This window comes from Camelus ferus, chromosome 17 (genome assembly GCF_009834535.1).
Source record: "Camelus ferus isolate YT-003-E chromosome 17, BCGSAC_Cfer_1.0, whole genome shotgun sequence".
NCBI classification, from domain to species: Eukaryota; Metazoa; Chordata; class Mammalia; order Artiodactyla; family Camelidae; genus Camelus; species Camelus ferus.
Window position 1 is genome coordinate 37,436,395 of NC_045712.1, and position 18,487 is coordinate 37,454,881.

At 37.0% G+C, this 18,487-nt stretch overlaps 1 protein-coding gene across 1 annotated transcript in view; it reads right to left on the reverse strand.

The window, feature by feature from the left end:
• SACM1L (SAC1 like phosphatidylinositide phosphatase) overlaps positions 1–18,487 on the reverse strand; it is a 60,983-nt gene that overhangs the window by 21,952 nt on the left and 20,544 nt on the right. Inside the window, exons 2-7 of the mRNA XM_006173917.3 lie at positions 18,041–18,138; positions 15,040–15,114; positions 13,677–13,804; positions 10,155–10,304; positions 5,602–5,661; positions 4,673–4,706 (exon numbers count right to left, since the gene is read on the reverse strand). Of these exons, the coding sequence (XP_006173979.2) occupies positions 4,673–4,706; positions 5,602–5,661; positions 10,155–10,304; positions 13,677–13,804; positions 15,040–15,114; positions 18,041–18,138 (545 nt within the window). The remainder of the gene's footprint in view (positions 1–4,672; positions 4,707–5,601; positions 5,662–10,154; positions 10,305–13,676; positions 13,805–15,039; positions 15,115–18,040; positions 18,139–18,487) is intronic.

Sequence of the window (18,487 nt, forward strand, 5' to 3'; positions counted from 1 at the left end):
CAGAAGATAAGCAAACAGATCTTTTTTGGTCCTTTATGAATATCCAAGTCCTTAGTGCTATAATACTCAATGACATATAGATGCTGTGTTTAACTGCTCATTACAGTGTTTCTATTTAAATAATGATTTCCTTTTCCAGATATTCTTAACTTTCTGAAAGTAAAGACTTAAGTATTAACTATATCACAAAAAAATCTTTGAATGAAAAACAAATTTAAAATAGATTAACCTTCAAATAAGAAATGGAAAAAGGGGGAAAGAACTAGGCTACTGAAGTTTAAAAAAAAACCTAAAATATATTATATGCATAATTACAATTAACAGTTGGTAAGCATATAAATATTTACAGACCAAACTGTAAGTTAAAGATTATCCAGAAGCAGAAAATTTAACTCTACTTTTTCCTTGACACAGGAAAAGTGAACCTGAATATGAAAAAAAGAGCATATCCCCCAAGCTTTTCTGGATATAAAACTATTTCCCTCACCACCGTTAACGGTCCATGCTGCACACTGACTCACTACCACTCAGGAATGTGGGAGGGTTATGTACCTGGAAATTCTATGCTGCCGCAGAAGCCTTTGGAGATGGCAAACCACTTACATTAAAATAGTTATTGTGAAATAAATAGAAAAGAGTATTTATTACATAAATATTTATAAAAACACCCATTTATGGGGAGTTATTGCTTAATGGATACAGAATCACTGACTGGGTGAGGGGAACTTTTTGATGCTGTTTGTACAACACTGTAAATGTAATTAATGCTACTTACTAAACTGCTGCTTAAAAATGCTTAAAATGGTGAATTTTATGTTAAATATATCTGGTCACAATAAGAAATATTAAACATACACACACCCCCACACGTGACCCCCCAGCACCTCTGACGCACCCAGAGGGCACTCAGCCCTCTGCCTCCAGCTCCCTACTGCCCCCAGGAGGTAACACTATCTACTCAGCTCATCAACTTACTTGTCTTTCTAGTTTTGCCACTGAACACTTTATTGTTTAGTCTGAATAGTTTTTGACCTTTTTTTTTAATTTAACAGAATGTAAACATATATTCTTTTGGCTTGCTTTATTTGTCCAACATTATGTTCCTGAGGTTCACCTGCTGCCACGGCTGTATAATATTCCACTGCATGAATATACCATAGTCTCCCCATTCTACTGCCCGGGTTTCTTAAGTTTTTGCTATCACACAACAAACATGTCTGTTTGTGAATCTGTGGAGGTGACTCTAAGGAGCAGTACTCCTGGGTCACAGAGTACATTCACCATCTGACTGTATTAGAAAATGCCAAATTGTTTTCAGAATTTCTTTGACTTTTCATCCTTACCAACATTTGATAACTGTCTGCTTTTTAAATGTCTGCCGGACTGGTGGGTGTAACAGAGAGACGGGTTTCTTTTACTGTTTCAATGGCCTTAATTTTTTTCCTTCCTCATTTGTTTGGGTTTGCCCTATGGTTATTTTCTATAGATAACATTTAAAAATATAATTTAATTCATCATTATAAAGCACAACTGCATAATAAAACAAGTATCCATAAACCTGCCATCCAACTTCAGAATAGCATCAAAACCCTGAATCTAATTTCCTGTTCCTTCTTCATCCCATCCAACTGCCTTCTTGCCCAGAAGTAACACCTATGCTCTGGCATGTGGAGACCATTCTGCTTTTTGAGTTTCATTACAGGAAACCATGACTTAAAAACACACAGCTTGCTTTTGAGTTTTATAAAAATGGCACAACACTCTAAGTAAACTTCAGGCCCCGAGTAGGTTCTGAAGAGTCATCCTTGAACTGCATGGAGCAGTTCGCTCCTCTTCAGTGCCGCGTGCAACCTGTAAGGACTATACCACAGAGATGGGATACTGCTGCTGCTGGAACTCGTGGTGTTCTCAGTCTGCTCTAACAGTGGTGCTGTCGACATTCCTGTAAAAACCTCCTGGCATAAACATACTGGGTATGCAGATACACAAGAAAATGCCAAATAGTTTTTAAAACAGTAACCCAAAGACACTAGCAATATGAATTTCGAATGACTCATCCCTCTGTTACCTGGTATCATCTGAATTAATAATGACTTATCTTGAGCTCCCAAATCACAGTCCTTTAAAACCCACAGTGCAAGAGAAGATGCCACAGCAGCATTCAGTCATTTATTCACCCAAATTATCAATTTGGAACCAAGGCACAAAGATGAATCAGACATGAGCCCATCTTGAGAGAACTGAGTACAGCATGGGTGTGTCTGACTGCTTTATGAATCATTCTCCTCTGATTACGAGTATCCACCCAGAAAGCATGCAAGGAACAAGAGGAAAACAAAAATCATGCAGAATTTCACCACCATCACACAACTTTTCAAATGTCAGTGTATTCACTTCTAGCCGTTTAGTGACTCCCAGGGCCACACACTCCCACTTGGGACGCCCATTTCACACTTTCTCTTCAACCTCCAACTACTACTCACAGCTAACGGCACTGCTCCCAATTCCACCGTGAAAATAAAAGCCATCCACACGCTCCCACCACGTCTGTCTGCCTGCCAGCCTCCACATCCACCCATCTGCTTCCCTTCTACCCCGGGGCGCAAGCCGGATGGCGGATGAGCTGTCTGTGCACTAGACGCCGCCCCTCACACTACGACATCTCACTCTGAGTAACTCTATGACCTGACCTTCCAGTTCACTTCCTCTGGTTCCCCCACTTCACAAGTCCTTTGTCCTCACTGAGGCCGACAGTCCGTGGTTCCAGCATTTATTCACTACCCGGAACCCCCTTCAGGGTGTCGCCTCTCTTTCTCCACACCTTTCTCTTCTCTATACACATTCCTTGCTTCGACGATCTCATCCTGCTTCGTGGCTTTAAATGCCGTCTATAACCTGAGGACTCTCAGATTTCTGTCTCCAACGTGGACTTCTCTCCTCAATTCCAGTCCCATAAATCCATGTTTTCTTGACATCTTTACTTGGATATTTACAGAAGTCTCAAGCTTAGCATGTCCAAATCAAAGTCCAGATATTCTGGCCTCCCTCCCACCTCGACTCTTCCCCATCTCAGTGGATGGCTTCCTTCCACTTACTCTGGCCCAAAACCTTAAGATTCATACTAAAATCTCTTTCACCCCCCATGTACAGTTGGTCAGAAAATCCTTTTAGCTCTACCTTCAAAACATATCTAGAACCTGATTGTTTTTCATCACCATCAGTCTACCACCCTGGTCCCAGGCAACCTCTCACCCGGATCCCCTCCTTTGCTCACCTTTGGCCTTTCCCGACATCACTGTCAGAGTGATCCTATATCACTGTGCCAATCCTCTACTCTAATCCCGACAGTTTCTCATAACAGTTACAGTAAAAGACAAAACCTATAAAGCTCGGCATAGTGTGGGCCCAGCTCCCCTGTCCACTCTGCCCTGGACATGCTCCCGCCCTGGGCCCTCTGTTCTTGCTGTTCTCTCTGTAAGTATTCGGAACATCTCACTACCGTTCTTATCAAAAAGCTACACTAAACAAAAGCCAATGAAAAGCTTTGGATTTAAAGCTAAATGGATAAACTGCTTCTAAAATTGCCTAGAAAGAGTGTTCTGTAATTAATCTCATTTGAAATTAATCTGATTTGATATTATTTGCCCACTGACAATATTATTTTGGAATTTAACACACAAACACACACACACAGTTGGCCCAAATCCTTAAAGCTCTACCTAAACGGTACATTTGTTATTATTTTATCCTTGGAAGAACTTAAGAGAGCTCCAGGGAGGGGAGTGAAAAACAAAAACAAAAACCAGAATAAACAAGAGCTTTTATCCTAACATTTTCTGTCTTTCATTTCGCCACAACTGTGGAAGATGCTTCCTCCATTACTTTTCTGCTTTTAAGTATAACCAGCAGAATAATTTAAGGAAGTCACACTAATACAGTGAACAAGTAAGTCACCACTGTTGTGTTAGTTAATAATCTTCTCTGAGGGTCCTTGATAGAAAGACCCCCTCCGTTTCTGCAGGGCAGAGTCCCGATTACAGGTCCTCATGAGCACACTGTGCTTCCCCTTGAACAGCCAGCTCACCTGGCTTCCCTATTTTGATTATGGTGTCTATGATAAAGTAAATTTTTAAAATGAACTTACAATTAGATCACTCATTTTGCGTTTGCACTAACTGCCCCACCAGCATTATTCTTTGTACACTATTATTTTCACTTTTCTGTGGTTATTTCAAATGACAAATATGATTTTTAATTATAATTCTCTCCAAGTTGCTGATCACCCTAGTTTGAGTCTAACTTTTTTAATTACTAAGGAAAAGTTTCAATAGTCAGGCTAAAATTACTCTTGTTTATTGATACAAAGTCTAACAAAGGCAAAACATAGAACAAGTATTTCTTCTTTTAAACCACCAGCCCTGGAACTCTTTAAACAGAGAGAGAATAATTTAGTCTAGAGTTCATTCTGTTTAAAACAAAAGAAAACCAAACCCCCACTGGTCATTTAACCAGTATTCTAAGATTTTATGTTAATGGCTTCATTTTATTACCAAAAGCAATTTCTACTAATTCTAAAATACTGTCCTCATGCAACATTTGAGACTGTCTTTAAATCTGCCTTAATATGTAAAGAATGACTGCTAGAAAACTAAAGAGTAATATGTAAGGATACAGCCATGTAATACTGGAAGAGCAAACCGATGGACCTGAAATGAAGATACATGTTATTATTTAGGGATAAGTATACTTTAAAAATAAAGAAATGAAGCCCTACATAAAAAATATTTACAGATGGGGAGGTAGTATATAAATTTAACAAGGCAGTAAGCTTATGGGCAACTTTTAATTTTAAAAAACTTCTCTAATATAACATTATCTTTTCAATGAAAAAATTTAAGTATGTGCTACAATCATTTGGTCTTGAACATTCGCAGAGTCTGGAACACTAATAAAACTACATGAAGTTGCAGAATGTTTATCTCCCTCCTTTTCAGTCTTTGCCTATAACAACTTCACTCTTCCAGGGAAAAGACAGCCCTGTGCTGATTGTTTCAGTTCAAATTACTTTTCCAAAAAAAGCAAAGCAAATGCCAAGAAATAAAGCCATGATGCAAATCTACTTACTGAGATTCAATACATTACGCTTCCTGGCTGGGCCCCCTGTTTACACCTCATTTGTATAAAGGAGGACAGAGGGAGGCGACTTCTATGCCTGTGTATCCTGGGTGACTGAAGGGAGTCACACCCCACAGGAAGACAAGCGTACAGCTCTCCACTTGCCCGGGGAATTAGCTCTGGCACCTGATTTCTACATTATTCATCCATCAACACCCATCCTATCTCTCTTACTTATAAAAAAATATTTTTACTTAAGCATTTCTTTAAGGCTTCTATAGAAGATCAGAATAAAATAATTAGGTTTCCTCCACCTAGAACAATGTGAGAGGGTAGATCTGATTAGAGTTTGTAAGTTATAAATGTTTAGAGTTAAATTGGAATTCTTTGCCAAAATCCTTGGTGATTAGGTAGCCATTTTATTACATGTATTCAATTAAAGCCTGGACTGTAGCAAATAAGCTGATTTTATTTAGTGTACATTACCTCTGGCTGAGCAGAAAGTTCCCTTAGAAGATGACCATTCCATACAAACCGCTGGTCTGCCTAAGAGAGGAGTTTTAAAATTAATAAACTATCTCCCACCAAGTTGAGTTTGTACAGGAAGAAAACTGTAACAATCAGTGTCTCCACCTGGTGGCTAGAAGGTCTCCTTGGCATGCTCCACACAGAATGCTTGCCCTCCAACCTGGCCGTCCTCTGGGCATTCCCTTCTCCTTGCCTCAAGCCAGGGCTGCTGGCTAGACACAAACTGGAAGTCCTCGCAGGCTCTTTCTCTTATATTCAGTCAACTGTCAAGTCCTAAATCTCCGTCCAGATCCATCTTCTCTTCTGTAACTCTATTCCCACCACCCTGGGCCAATACTTGACTGCAGCCCAGCTACCGCCTCCCTTGCCTCCAGTCCTGGCCTGGCCCTTCACACCTTTCCTCCACGTGCTGCCAGCAGGAGATGTCGCCTGTGTGCTGGAAGTTCACTGGCTCTCTGTCATCTAAAGAACCGCATCGTCACATGGCCTAACCAGTCCTGGAATCCAGCAGCCCCTACTTAACTCTCTGATTTCATCTCTAGCCACTCTAACTTTCAAACTGTAAATACAGAAGAAGCTCCCTCAACAACACAGATTAGCCAATTCTATCCATTCTCTTTATAAAACACACCAGGGGACACTCCCCTGTCCCTGTCCCCAGCTGAAAGTCACGGGAATGGCTCTTGCACTCAGGCATAGCTAGCTGAATGGCATATTCCCTGAGATTTTGGTGTGTCCCAGGCAGACTGTGCCCATTTGTACTTGTTATTCATCATAACATAATTTAACTAAATATTTTATAAATCAATGAAATAAGACTTAAAAACAAACTGCTATTTCTATAAAGTTGAATGACTCAAGAATATAACTTGATAAAAGGCAAGCTGCTAAAAACAAAACTTCTGTTGAATTAGGAGTGGGAATGGCAACTATACAAAATTAGAGAAACAGTAAAAATCTGTAGGATTCTGCAAGCAGATTGCTCTGTAAGTGTCAAAATTTTTAACGAGAATCAAACTGGAGCACATAATGGATATAATTTATATAGGAAAGACAATTAGGAATCAAGGAACCAAAAACAAACAAAAGCTTATGGTCCTACAAACAATCGACCAATCAATGTAAAATTTTAAGTTGAGATAAAATGTTTACAGTATATATGGTTCGTTTATCACCTTTATGATTCCTTATGTTAACTGACTTTTTTTTTTTTTAACTGAAGTACCCTCAGTTATAATGTGTCAATTGCTGGTGTACAGCACAATGTCCCAGTCATGCATATACATACATACATTTGTTTTCATATTTTTTTTTCCCATCAAAGGTTATTACAAGATACTGAACATAGTTCCCTGGCTATATAGAAGAAACTTTTTAAAAATCTATTTTTATATATAGTGGCTAACATTTGCAAATCTCAGACTCCCAAATTTATCCCTTCCCACCCCCTTTCCCCAGAAACCATAAGATTGTTTACTATGTCTGTGACTTTATTTCTGTTTTGTAGATGAGTTCAGTGTCTTTTTTTCTTTTTTTTTAGATTCCACATATGAGTGATATCATATGGTATTTTTATTTTTCTTTTCTGGCTTACTTCACTTAGAATGATGATCTCTAGGTCCAAACTCTGGACTCTTGATTAGCTGATAAAAAATTCCTTCCCATCCCAACAGATGAGATGGCTCCTTCTTCTTCAGTTTAGCCTGATACTGCCACAGCCTCTGTCTAGAACCCTCCCTCTCCCATTGTCACCTGACCAACAAAGCCTAGTCATCATTAAGTCTCAGCTCAAAGATGACCTTCCCCTGTTAAGTCGTCCCTGACTCCCCCAGACAAAGTGAGTCCCACCTTACTTCAGAGTCCCACCACACTCTGGTACGCATATCCATGACAAAATTATCCCTTGTACTGTGTGCCTGGACATCCGCTTCACCAGTAGACTGCAGCCTCCCACAATGCAGAGGCATGTCTTTTCATTCTGTGTCCCCAGTGGCTCATACAGTGCCTGGCACAGAGCAGGCAACTGAGACATTTCATAGCACAAATGGAGACTGTAGCAACTGCTTTTAAAAGCAAGAGTCTCTTTGCAATTAAAAGCCAAAGTTCTTGATTGCTTAGCTTACAACTAAACTTACATCAAAGTCCAGATATAATTTTACAAGATTAGACTATAAAATTTTTAAAAAGCCAGTCAACAAAAACATTGACTTAGGCTGAACTATATGAAATTATCACTTTTATAGGTCAATAATGGTCAATTAATGGCAATTGCATATGGTCCAACCTAAAAGATAACTGACAGCAACCTTTGAAATTCCATCTGCCCCTGCACACAATAAATCTCCTAGAAGAAAACATAGGGAAAACATTCTCTGACACAAATCTTAGCAACATTCTCCTAGACCAGTCTACCCAGTAATGGAAATAAAAGCAAAAATAAACAAATGGGACCTAATTAAACTCATAAGCTTTTGCACAGCAAAGGAAACCATGAGCAAAACAAAAAGACAACCTATGGAATGGGAGAAAATATTTGCAAATGATGTGACTGACAAAGGCTTAATTTCCAGAATATATACACAGCTCACACAACTTAATAACAAAAAACAACGCAATACAAAAATGGGCAGAAGACCTAAACAAGCATTTCTCCAATGAAGACATATAAATGGGCAACATGCACATGACAAAATGCTCAATACTGCTAATTATCAGAGAAATTCAAATCAAAACTACAATGAGATTTTACCTTACACCAATCAGAATGGTCATCATTTAAAAGTCCATGAACAATAAATGCTAGAGAGGCTGTGGAGAAAACACTGCCTAGTGGGAATGTAGTTTGGTGCAGCCATTATGGGAAACAGTATGGAGATTCTTCAAAAAACTAAAAATAGACTTACCATATGATCCAGCAATCCCATTTCTGGGTATATATCTGGAGAGAACCCTAATGCGAAAAGATACACGCACCCCTGTGTTCACAGAGGCACTATACACAATAGCCAAGACATGGAAACAACCTAAATGTCCGTGGACAGATGACCGGATAAAGAAGCTGTGGTATATTTATACAATAGAATACTACTCTGCCATAAAAAATAATAAAATAATGCCATTTGCAGCAACATGGATGGACCTAGAGATCATCATTCTAAGTGAAGTAAGCAAGAAAAAAAAAGAAAAATACCATATATCACTCATATGTGGAATCGAAAAAGAAAAAAAAAAAAGACAATATGAACTCATCTACGAAACAGAAACATACCCCCAGACACAGTAAACAATCTTATGGTTACTAGTGAAAGGGGGTGGGAGGGGATAAATTGGGATTCTGAGATTTACAAATATTAGCCACAATATATAAAAATAGATTTAGAAAAAACAGTTTCTTCTGTATAGCACAGGGAACTATGTTCAATATCTTGTAACGATAACCTTTGATGGAAAAAATATGAAAACAAATATATATATGCATATGCAAGATTGGGACATTGTGCTGTACACCAGAGACTGACACATTATAATTGACTGTACTTCAATAAAAATAAAAATAAACTAAATTCTGTCTGCCCCCTAGACATATCTACTTCTGCCAATAAAAATCAAGGCAGCAATTATCTAAGTTCTTGAATAGCAGAAATTTTAAGTTGAGATCATCTGAGCCCTAGTTTTTTGGGGGCATTAATAATATTTATTTTAAACACTTTTATTGTGGTATGGTTTCTGTAAACTACACATATTACAGAAGTACAATTTGATGAATTTTGACAGATGTATATACCCATGAAACCACCACCACAATCAAGATAGCTAACATTTCCATCACTCTCCAAGATGTGTAATTTTCGAATCCCCAATTTATCCTTTCCCATCCCCTTTACCCTCTGGTAACCGTAAGTTTGTTCTCTATGTCTGTGAGTCTGTTTCTGTTTTGTAGGTAAGTTCATTTGTGTCTTTTTTTTTTTTTTTTAAGATTCCACATATAAGAGCTATCATATAGCATTTTTCTCTTTCTGTAGCCCTAGTTTTAAAGATACATTTATCTTAATAAAAAAGCAAAAAATAAGCAAAATCCCACCTTAAATAAAAGCATATTTTTCAAGTTCTTAAGTTCTTACTTTTCTAGTTGTAAAAACTTTTAAATACCACTGCAGAAAGAACATCACCTGTCAGAACCATTACTTTTACAAACACAGTTATGTTGCTAATGCTAGTAAGTGTTACACCACAGAACACTAAGAGCTTGGCAATAACCAACATGCAGGTTTAGGCTGGATTTCTGAAAATGGACACCCCTGGTTCTCAATTCTGTCTGTGTAACATACATAGATTCTGCGGTCCTGTATTTGGAATTCTGATGTACACTTGAAACATGGTGTGTTTTCAAAGCCCCATACGTGATCCTGACACAGCCAGAACAGAGAGAAATTAATATATATTGTCACAGATGAAACAGAAGCATGTTCCTTGAAATTAAAATAATAATAATAATTGAAGATTAAGCTTACCCTTTCCAAGAGACTCATTTCCTGGAATTCTGGACTAGTGTTGGACAGTCGCTGCAAAGTATGGGTCAAATCATACGTTGTTGAGAAGTAAAACCCATCCACAGTCAAGACATGGTTTATCATTGCTAGGAAAGTTTTATTATCTTGTAACTGTAAACAAAGGAGAGAGAACAAGCAGTTTATTGCATACTTGAAAAGGAATCTATTAGCATGACAAAAGAATGAAAAATAAAAATCTGTTAAGTCCAGCTCTGTAAAATACCACTGGCACAAAGACTGGGCAAGGAGGCTGTTCGCCATTTCCCTAGGACCTGGGACAGTTCCTGACACATGGCCAACGCTCGACAGCATAGGGTATTACATTAACTGATTAGGTAGTACTCTCCACTGGTATCCTTCACAATTTTTACTCTAAAGGACAGAAGAGTTATTTTAACAAAACATCACCACCTTAGGTTATGACCTATTGTGTGCTAGACACTTTACACAGATTCTCCTTCATCTTTGCAACAACCCCTAGTTTAGTGTAATGATTCTCATCTGATGGATGAAAAACAAATTCATGAGAGGCCCAGTAACACACAGAGTCAATAACAAGAGAACAGAACCATCCTCATGCCTAAGAAACTTTACTGGTTTCGGCTAGTTGGGAAATAAAACAAAATTCTTTTTTCATTTTCTTTTTTTTTTTTAAAGAGCAAAGATTGAAAAGTCCAGAAGAGAGAGAAGTGGCGAAGATGGTAGAGTAGGAAGACCTTGAGCTCACCTCTTCCTATAGGCACAACTATTCACAGGGCAACTACCTATGAAAATGACCTGAAGACTAATAGAAAAGATTTTTCACAACTGAAGATATAAAGAAGAAAGCGTTTCCTCCAAGATCAGGAAGAAGAAATAAACTGTCACTGTTTGCAGATGACATGATAGCATATACAGAAAACCCTAAAGACCAAAAAAACTAGTACAATAAATGAATTTAGTAAAATAGCAGGATATAAATTAATATACAGAAATCAGTTGCATTTCTATATGCTAACAGTGAACTAACAGGAAGAGAAATGAAGGAGACAATCCTATTTACAACTGCATGAAAAATAATAAAATATCTAGGAATAAATCTAAGCAAGGCGGTAAGAGATCTGTTATTGTAAAACTGTAAGACATCAATAACAGAAGACAACATAAACAGACTCATAGATACAGAATAAACTGGTGGTTGCCAGTAGGGAGGGGGGTGGGAGAGATGAGTGAAACAGGCGAGGATGAGTAATTAGAGACAAACTTCCAGTTATAAAATAAAGTCATGGGGATGTAACGTACAGTATAAGGAAGACAGTCAATAACATTGTAGTAACTTTGTACGGTGACAGACGGTGACTAGACTTATCATGGTGATCATTTTATGATGCATAAAAATATTGAATTACTATGTTGTACACCTGAAATGAATATAGTAAGTTTATTGTACTTCAATAAGAAAGAACAGAAGATCCAGTAAAAGTAATGTTTATTTTCTGATAATCATTTTAGCTGACTTTCCCAAGGAATACCGAGACTGACATTTTCACCTTGTTTTAAAAAGTAATTTTTCATGTTTGGTAATGTTTAATGTTTATCCAATTATTAACATGTCAGTCTACATGTTACAAATCTACATATTACAAAATTCTTAATTTGGCCTCAGACTTTAAAAAAAAAGGTGTAAATAAGCAAAACGTACACGGTGAAGAATGCCAAAATTAGTCACACGGCCCGACGATAAACTACAGCAATCAGGAAGAAACTGTTCAAGTAAATATTACTGGGCTATTAAATGAATACAACCATTTTTACCTTAAATTATCATGTCTTATAGAGAATGAATATATTAATACATTGATTGACATATATAATGTATATATAATAAAAAAATAAATTTTAAGTTTTAAGTATAAAAATCACTCTGCAGTTTTACTTAGTCAATAAGACAATAGAGCTAGCACTAATTTTTTAAGTGTTTATCATACTTAAGTATGTGTTTTAGAATAAGTTTTCTTTTAGTAACAAGCTTTTGGTAGTCTTGGGAATCAAAATACAACTTAAAAATTTTAAAAAGCAAACATATAAATAAAATTACATTTAGAAAACAAATACTCAATAGGTATAAATCTCTAAACATAATGTTGACTTAAAAAGAGTAATTTTCAAAAACTAGAACAGGGTTAATGCCATTCATATTAAGTTGTGAAAATACTTCAAGCAAAAATAGATATTGTCTGATTATGAACACAGGCAGTCTCCACTTTGCACGAAGGTGTGCGACTACAACAATGACCATGCTATCTTCAAAATCTTAAACTATCTTAATAATCAACAGGAAAAATTAAAATTGTTTCATAACACATTTTTTTATCAACACATTAAAAACTCCTACTCTAAGTTATGAATGTACAGGGAAATGAAAAAACAGTAAAACTAGTATTATTTAGTACACTGTAATTTAAAACATTAGAAACACTGAGAATTTAAAATACTTTATTTCTTGTCAAAAATGTATCAAGAATAGCCTGGACAGGGCTTGCGTTCTTCTCGTCACCCAACTTACGATGCCATCTTTCCTACACCCTGGTGACTGTCATACATCTAAGCCAGAACCAGCTTCTAACACTTTATTCTTTGCACTATGAAGTCATGAAATACTTCCATGAGTTCCTTTAACGTGAAGTCTGCTGTTGAGCTCACCTTCTCTTTCATCACAACAACTTTGTCATTAATGTCGACACAGTCACCTTCACTAAGACTTCGGGCTGTGCATCTAGCCTCTCGAACAGCGACAGCATCAGCAGTCCCGCCATCAGCTGCTGCTTCTATACTCTATTCATGTTTAATTTGAATTTCACTCCTAAGAGTCATCCCTTTTTGATTCTTTGCACTTTCATCTTTGGTGAACTAATTTTTTAGGTGTTATATCATGGAAACCAAAATTTAAACTGTGCTGTTGGGGGCTGGTGTCAACTGAATGAACTGTGGTAACTGAAATCCACGCATATAGGAATTGTAAAAGGAATTGTAAAATTGTAAAAAGGAGGACTGTATGAACATGTACACATACATTTATATTCACATGTGGCAAAAGTGAAGAAAACACTTTCCCTGGGGAAAGAGGGAAGGAAACAGGATAAGCGGAACTTCAAAGATATCTAATATTTCTTCAGAAAAAGGAAATGAAGTTAAATCTATGTGTTGAGTACACGTGCCTTTGCTGTTTGTCTTTTTCTCTCCGTGTGAAATTTCATATTTTAAGAACAGAGTCAGTCTAAAACAAAGCAAAACAAACCCAAGAGCAATAAAATATATAAAGAGTTTTTTTTTTTCAAATACATTTTATGGCTAGGTATGTAGAGCGACTCTGCTTTATTTGTTGCTTAAATAATCAGGCTTAAAAGAAATCCATCAAACATTCTTTGTGTTCCATCTCCCTCTCTCCCCACCCCATGGTACGTCCTGGGGGTTTTGCAATTAACAAGTGCTTCCAGTTCTTACCTGAATATCAGTTAAGTGCAACATTGTCTTCTTATAAGAAAGGACATCAAAATCCGTTGCTTTCCAGATTACATGATTGAAAAATTCACCTATTTTTTTCTTTTTGGTAATGACAATTAGATAATTACCTGCAAAAAGCAAAGCCAAACACACATAAATATGAACAAGGCAACTGTAAAACCAAAAGTAGCAGTCCTTATTGATCAAACTCTGAAGGCTAGCAGAACTGTGCTAAATAGATAAAAGACCCATACTTGTTTTAAAGCACTCTTATAATTTATGAATAGAAAGACCAGTATATTACTTAGAAAAATCTTTACTGACAGGTCCAATTTTTTCTCAAAAAGATAAAAGCAAAAGTTACCTTTGGAAGCCAGAGCAGTGACCCTCGCAGATAGAAAGCAGAGAGAGAAAACACCTCTCTCTCTCTCCCCCCGTCATCCCCAAAGCATCTGGGCTCTGCTTATGCATTTCCTAATGTGTAGCTTAAAGCATCGCAGGTCATGAGGTCTGGCCATGCAGGACAACATCCCTTCTACACCTCCCAAGCCCTTCACATCATTCTAAATGGTAGAGACACGTGCCGGGGTAGCATAACTAACTGGTTACCACAACACTGCAAAGAACAGTCAGGAATCAAGAAGCCATCACAGCACTGTGCATGAGACACCAGCTCTGATACTGGCTACCTCCTCCTCCCACAAATAAACAGGGAAAACCTTTACTCCTAGATTAGTTCTTCAGATCTGTTCAGGGCTCTACCACAAGTGCCCTCCCTGAAAGTTTTCCTATGCACATCTCTCTCCTAGGACCTGTCACACTGTACTGCAGTAACTTACTACTCAAATGCCTCTCTCACTGGACTGTCACTGCACGACAAAACGACTTCCACCTTTTATAAAGAACATCTAGTATGGTGCCTGATACAACAGGAACTTTTTTAAAAGGTCAACGAAATAAAATTTAGATAAACAAAATCACTTTCCTGATAATTCAGAACCAGGTAACTTGCAGCACTATGTCATATTAACCCCATTATGCAGCTGAAGGTGCAGAATACTCTGATCCATCAATGCATTAAAACTGTTATTTAAATACTCTTAGAATTTATGAAAAATGTCTAGTTGACGAGGGGTTTCAACTCTAGTTGAATAAAACCAAAATCAAAACGTTAAAAAATAGAATCTCAGGCTTATAAACTTAACCACTTGCTATTTGGGGTCTATTACTTATAGAAATTACTGACAAATACTTAACGTACAGATGTATTGCCAAAAGCAAGGTATAAAGTATGTCTTCATCTTCTACTCTAATAGTGTCAACTTAGTTACCTGCTTTGTCCATCTTTGTTCGTTTTTCTTACCTGCCACCAGGTGGATTGTGCCCAGAATACCAAATATTGGTCTTGTGACAGCTGAGGGAGGAATATCTTTCTTGACTTAAAAAAAAAAAGAAAGAAAAGGAAAAAGAAAGAAAAATCGCTTAGAAAAAGCTAACCAACAGAAAGAGAAACTTAGTTTCATGCCAACGGTTACTTCAACTGAATCAATATGCATGCTTTGTTCTAGGAAAGCAATACTCCTTCACTTTTGTTAGACCTCCATTTTGGCAGAATTAAAATAAAGATGTTCATGTTACACATAAAGGTCTCTGCCTGTCTAGAATATGGTACCAAAAGTAACATGCTTCAAAACCTCACCAGGTAACTAAGGGTTATTTCTAATGTCAATTTTCAACTAAATTCTTAAACCTCTTGTCAGACACCAATTCCCTATCCCTTTACGAGAATTAGAAAGTAAACGGAAGGAGAAGTTGAGAAAAAATTTTAATCTCAACGTGTAACAAATGGAATGCAAAAAAAGACCTGCCTGTTCCTGTCTAAGAACGTGGAAATGGAGACAGAGATCTGAAGGCAGAAGGAAGGAAAAGCCTCCTGCTCGTGTCCAACAGAAATTTATGCCGGTGTGCAGGAAGTCATCACCATTACCTGTGATTTTATCAACAATGCCCTTATTAATAGAATGCTTAGATGACAAGGTTCATTTCACAGCTGTTAAACTTTAAGCCAATGTGCTTCACAAAACATTTTGTAGAACACTACTTCAGGGAATAATGCCCAAAAGGTGGGGAGGTAGGGTCTCCCAGTCCAAGAAGCTTATTTTGCTACATCCATACTCCCCCTACACCCTCTTCCAGAGTCACAGTGCACAGCAGGAGAAGGAAGGCTCTGAGGAGGCCTATAGCAAAAGAAAGCTGTTCCACTGATTAATTCAAAGTTTTCCCAAACTTACGTGGCTATAAAACTTTTCTTTCAGTTACAGTTAACTTACCATCCTGGAACACATTTTGAAATACTACTGTAAACCCAAGTCCTGTTTCTTAAAGGCAGTCCTGTTACTCTGAATAAAGGTCTAAAATCCATTTGTTTCTCTCGATAATCCAGCTTACTTGTTAGCAATGCTATGCCACAATTGACTAACATGAAGAATGGAAATACCAGTGCGAAAGTTCAGAGAAAATCCTGAATATACTGAGATCATCTGATAAACATAAATGTACAATTGACAGAGATGTTAAGTTATATTAACTGGAGAAGAACAGTAATAAAACTATGATAATTTCTAAGAATGTTAGTTTTTCATGGAAGAAAACGATGCCTCTTTCTGCCTCTCTGCCTTTTTCATGCCTCTCTGTGGCAATAGTCTGCATTCCCAGTGGTATAAAGAAACCGGCAGAGAAATTGTGAGCGGATCAGGCCGTCATCATCACTGGCTTCAGGTCAAAGTATCTCTTCATGTGTCTGCTAATGACTGCGGTATCATTTTTACATCCACACTGTTCATGACCTTTAGCTTTGTCCACTCAAATGGGTCTGCAATCTCTGCTTACAAATAAAATGTCACTGAAAGATCAAAAATAATTGAAAATACACCCATGCTAAAGCTTTTATTTACTTATTTGTTTTTTGGTGGGGGGGAAGTAATGAGGTTTACTTACTTATTTATTCTTAGAGGAAGTACTGGGGACTGAACCTAGGACCTCACGCATGGTAAGCATGCGGTCCACCACTTTAGCTATATCCTCCCTGCCACGCTAAAACGTTTATGTTGTATCAATACAGTTTAAAGACGTAGTGTGACTAAACTTTAGAAGAAGTGGACAAACAGTGGTTAAAACCACAAAGCTATTCTGAGAGAGCAGCCACAGAGCAACAGTCATAAGAAATACCAAATTATCAAACTAAAACAGCTCTCATCCTGTTTGGTCAAAGAAAAAGTTATATATGGCACCTACCAGAATAACCAGATAACCAACGAAATTAAAACCTACAGTCATACTTCTCTTACACTTCAGCACCTATGCAAAATATTTTCATGTTACACTTTATCCATTCAAATGATATTTACTATTTACTGAATGCCTACTCTATGGTTACTCAAATACTATACTTAAGAAGAAAACAATATAGAACCCTGTCTAGAGGTGAATTTTTAAACAAATGAAATATGAAATTCTAAATGTGATTATCACGTGGTACATTAATTCGTCACCAAAATTATTTCACATTAACCTAGTCAGAAAACAGTGTTCCACACAACTGAAAAACAAGTTGTTTTTCATACCCCAAAGAAATAAAACCAAAACATAACTGGATAGATAAGACAGATAAATCATTCTGCCTATACCATATAATTTGAGATCTGTCCATCTTGCTGCATGTATCAGTCGTTTGTTCTCTATTATTACTGAGTTGTCCTACTGTACCACAATTTGTTTATTTGCTCACCATCTGAAGAACATGAGTTGTTTTCAGATTTAGGAGATTATGAACAAAGCCATTGTAACAATGAATAAAGGTTTTTATGTGAACATAAAAAAAATTAAATTAAATTAAAAAATAAATCATTCTGCCTAAAACACAAGTTTCAGTCAATGATACACATATTATTTTTCATTAAATTATCCTGTCATGAGTATTTTCAAAAACAAAGCAACTGTTAAAATTCCACATACTTAAGGCTAAAACAACCTTCTCACACTCCAATACTTTAAATCTTACAGCTAGAAAGGAACTCACACATCAATAGAACCAGTCCTATGACAGTACCACTAAAAGAAGAAAGAAATGATTATGTTTTAAATCCTTTCCAGTAGTAAAATGCTACTTAAAATTTTAAGATCATTTCTCCATTTCATGAAAAGAAGAAAGCATAAAATATATAAAAATCAAATGAGGTAGCAAGAATTGAAATTTTCTAAGAAGACACTCAGAGATCCGCATGCTGACACAGCTCTCATCAATTTAACTATTGCAACGTAGGTGTAAAATCTTTCTGACATCTCTAAACCTGGCTATAAAATACCTGAGAGGGTAACTTCTGTGGACACGCGGTCGATGATAAGTACATCATTTGCTCCATCATCACAAGCTTCTACATAAAATTTTTCAGGTGTAATATGCCTAGGAAGAAATTGAAAACCATACGTAAGTAATCAAATAAAATGACTCCCCAAAAAACTATTTTAACAATTTTAAAGGAACCCTCCTACACTGCTGGTGGGAATGTAAATTGGTGCAACCACTATGGAGGACAGTATGGAGATACTTTAAAAAACTATAAATAGACTTACCATGTGATCCAGCAATCCCACTGCTGGGCATATACCCGGAGAAAAATATAATTCAAAAAGACACATGCACCCCAAAGTTCATAGCAGCACTATTTACAATAGCCAGGACATGGAAACAACCCAAATGTCCATCAACAGATGACTGGATAAAGATGTTGTGTATATATATACACAATGGA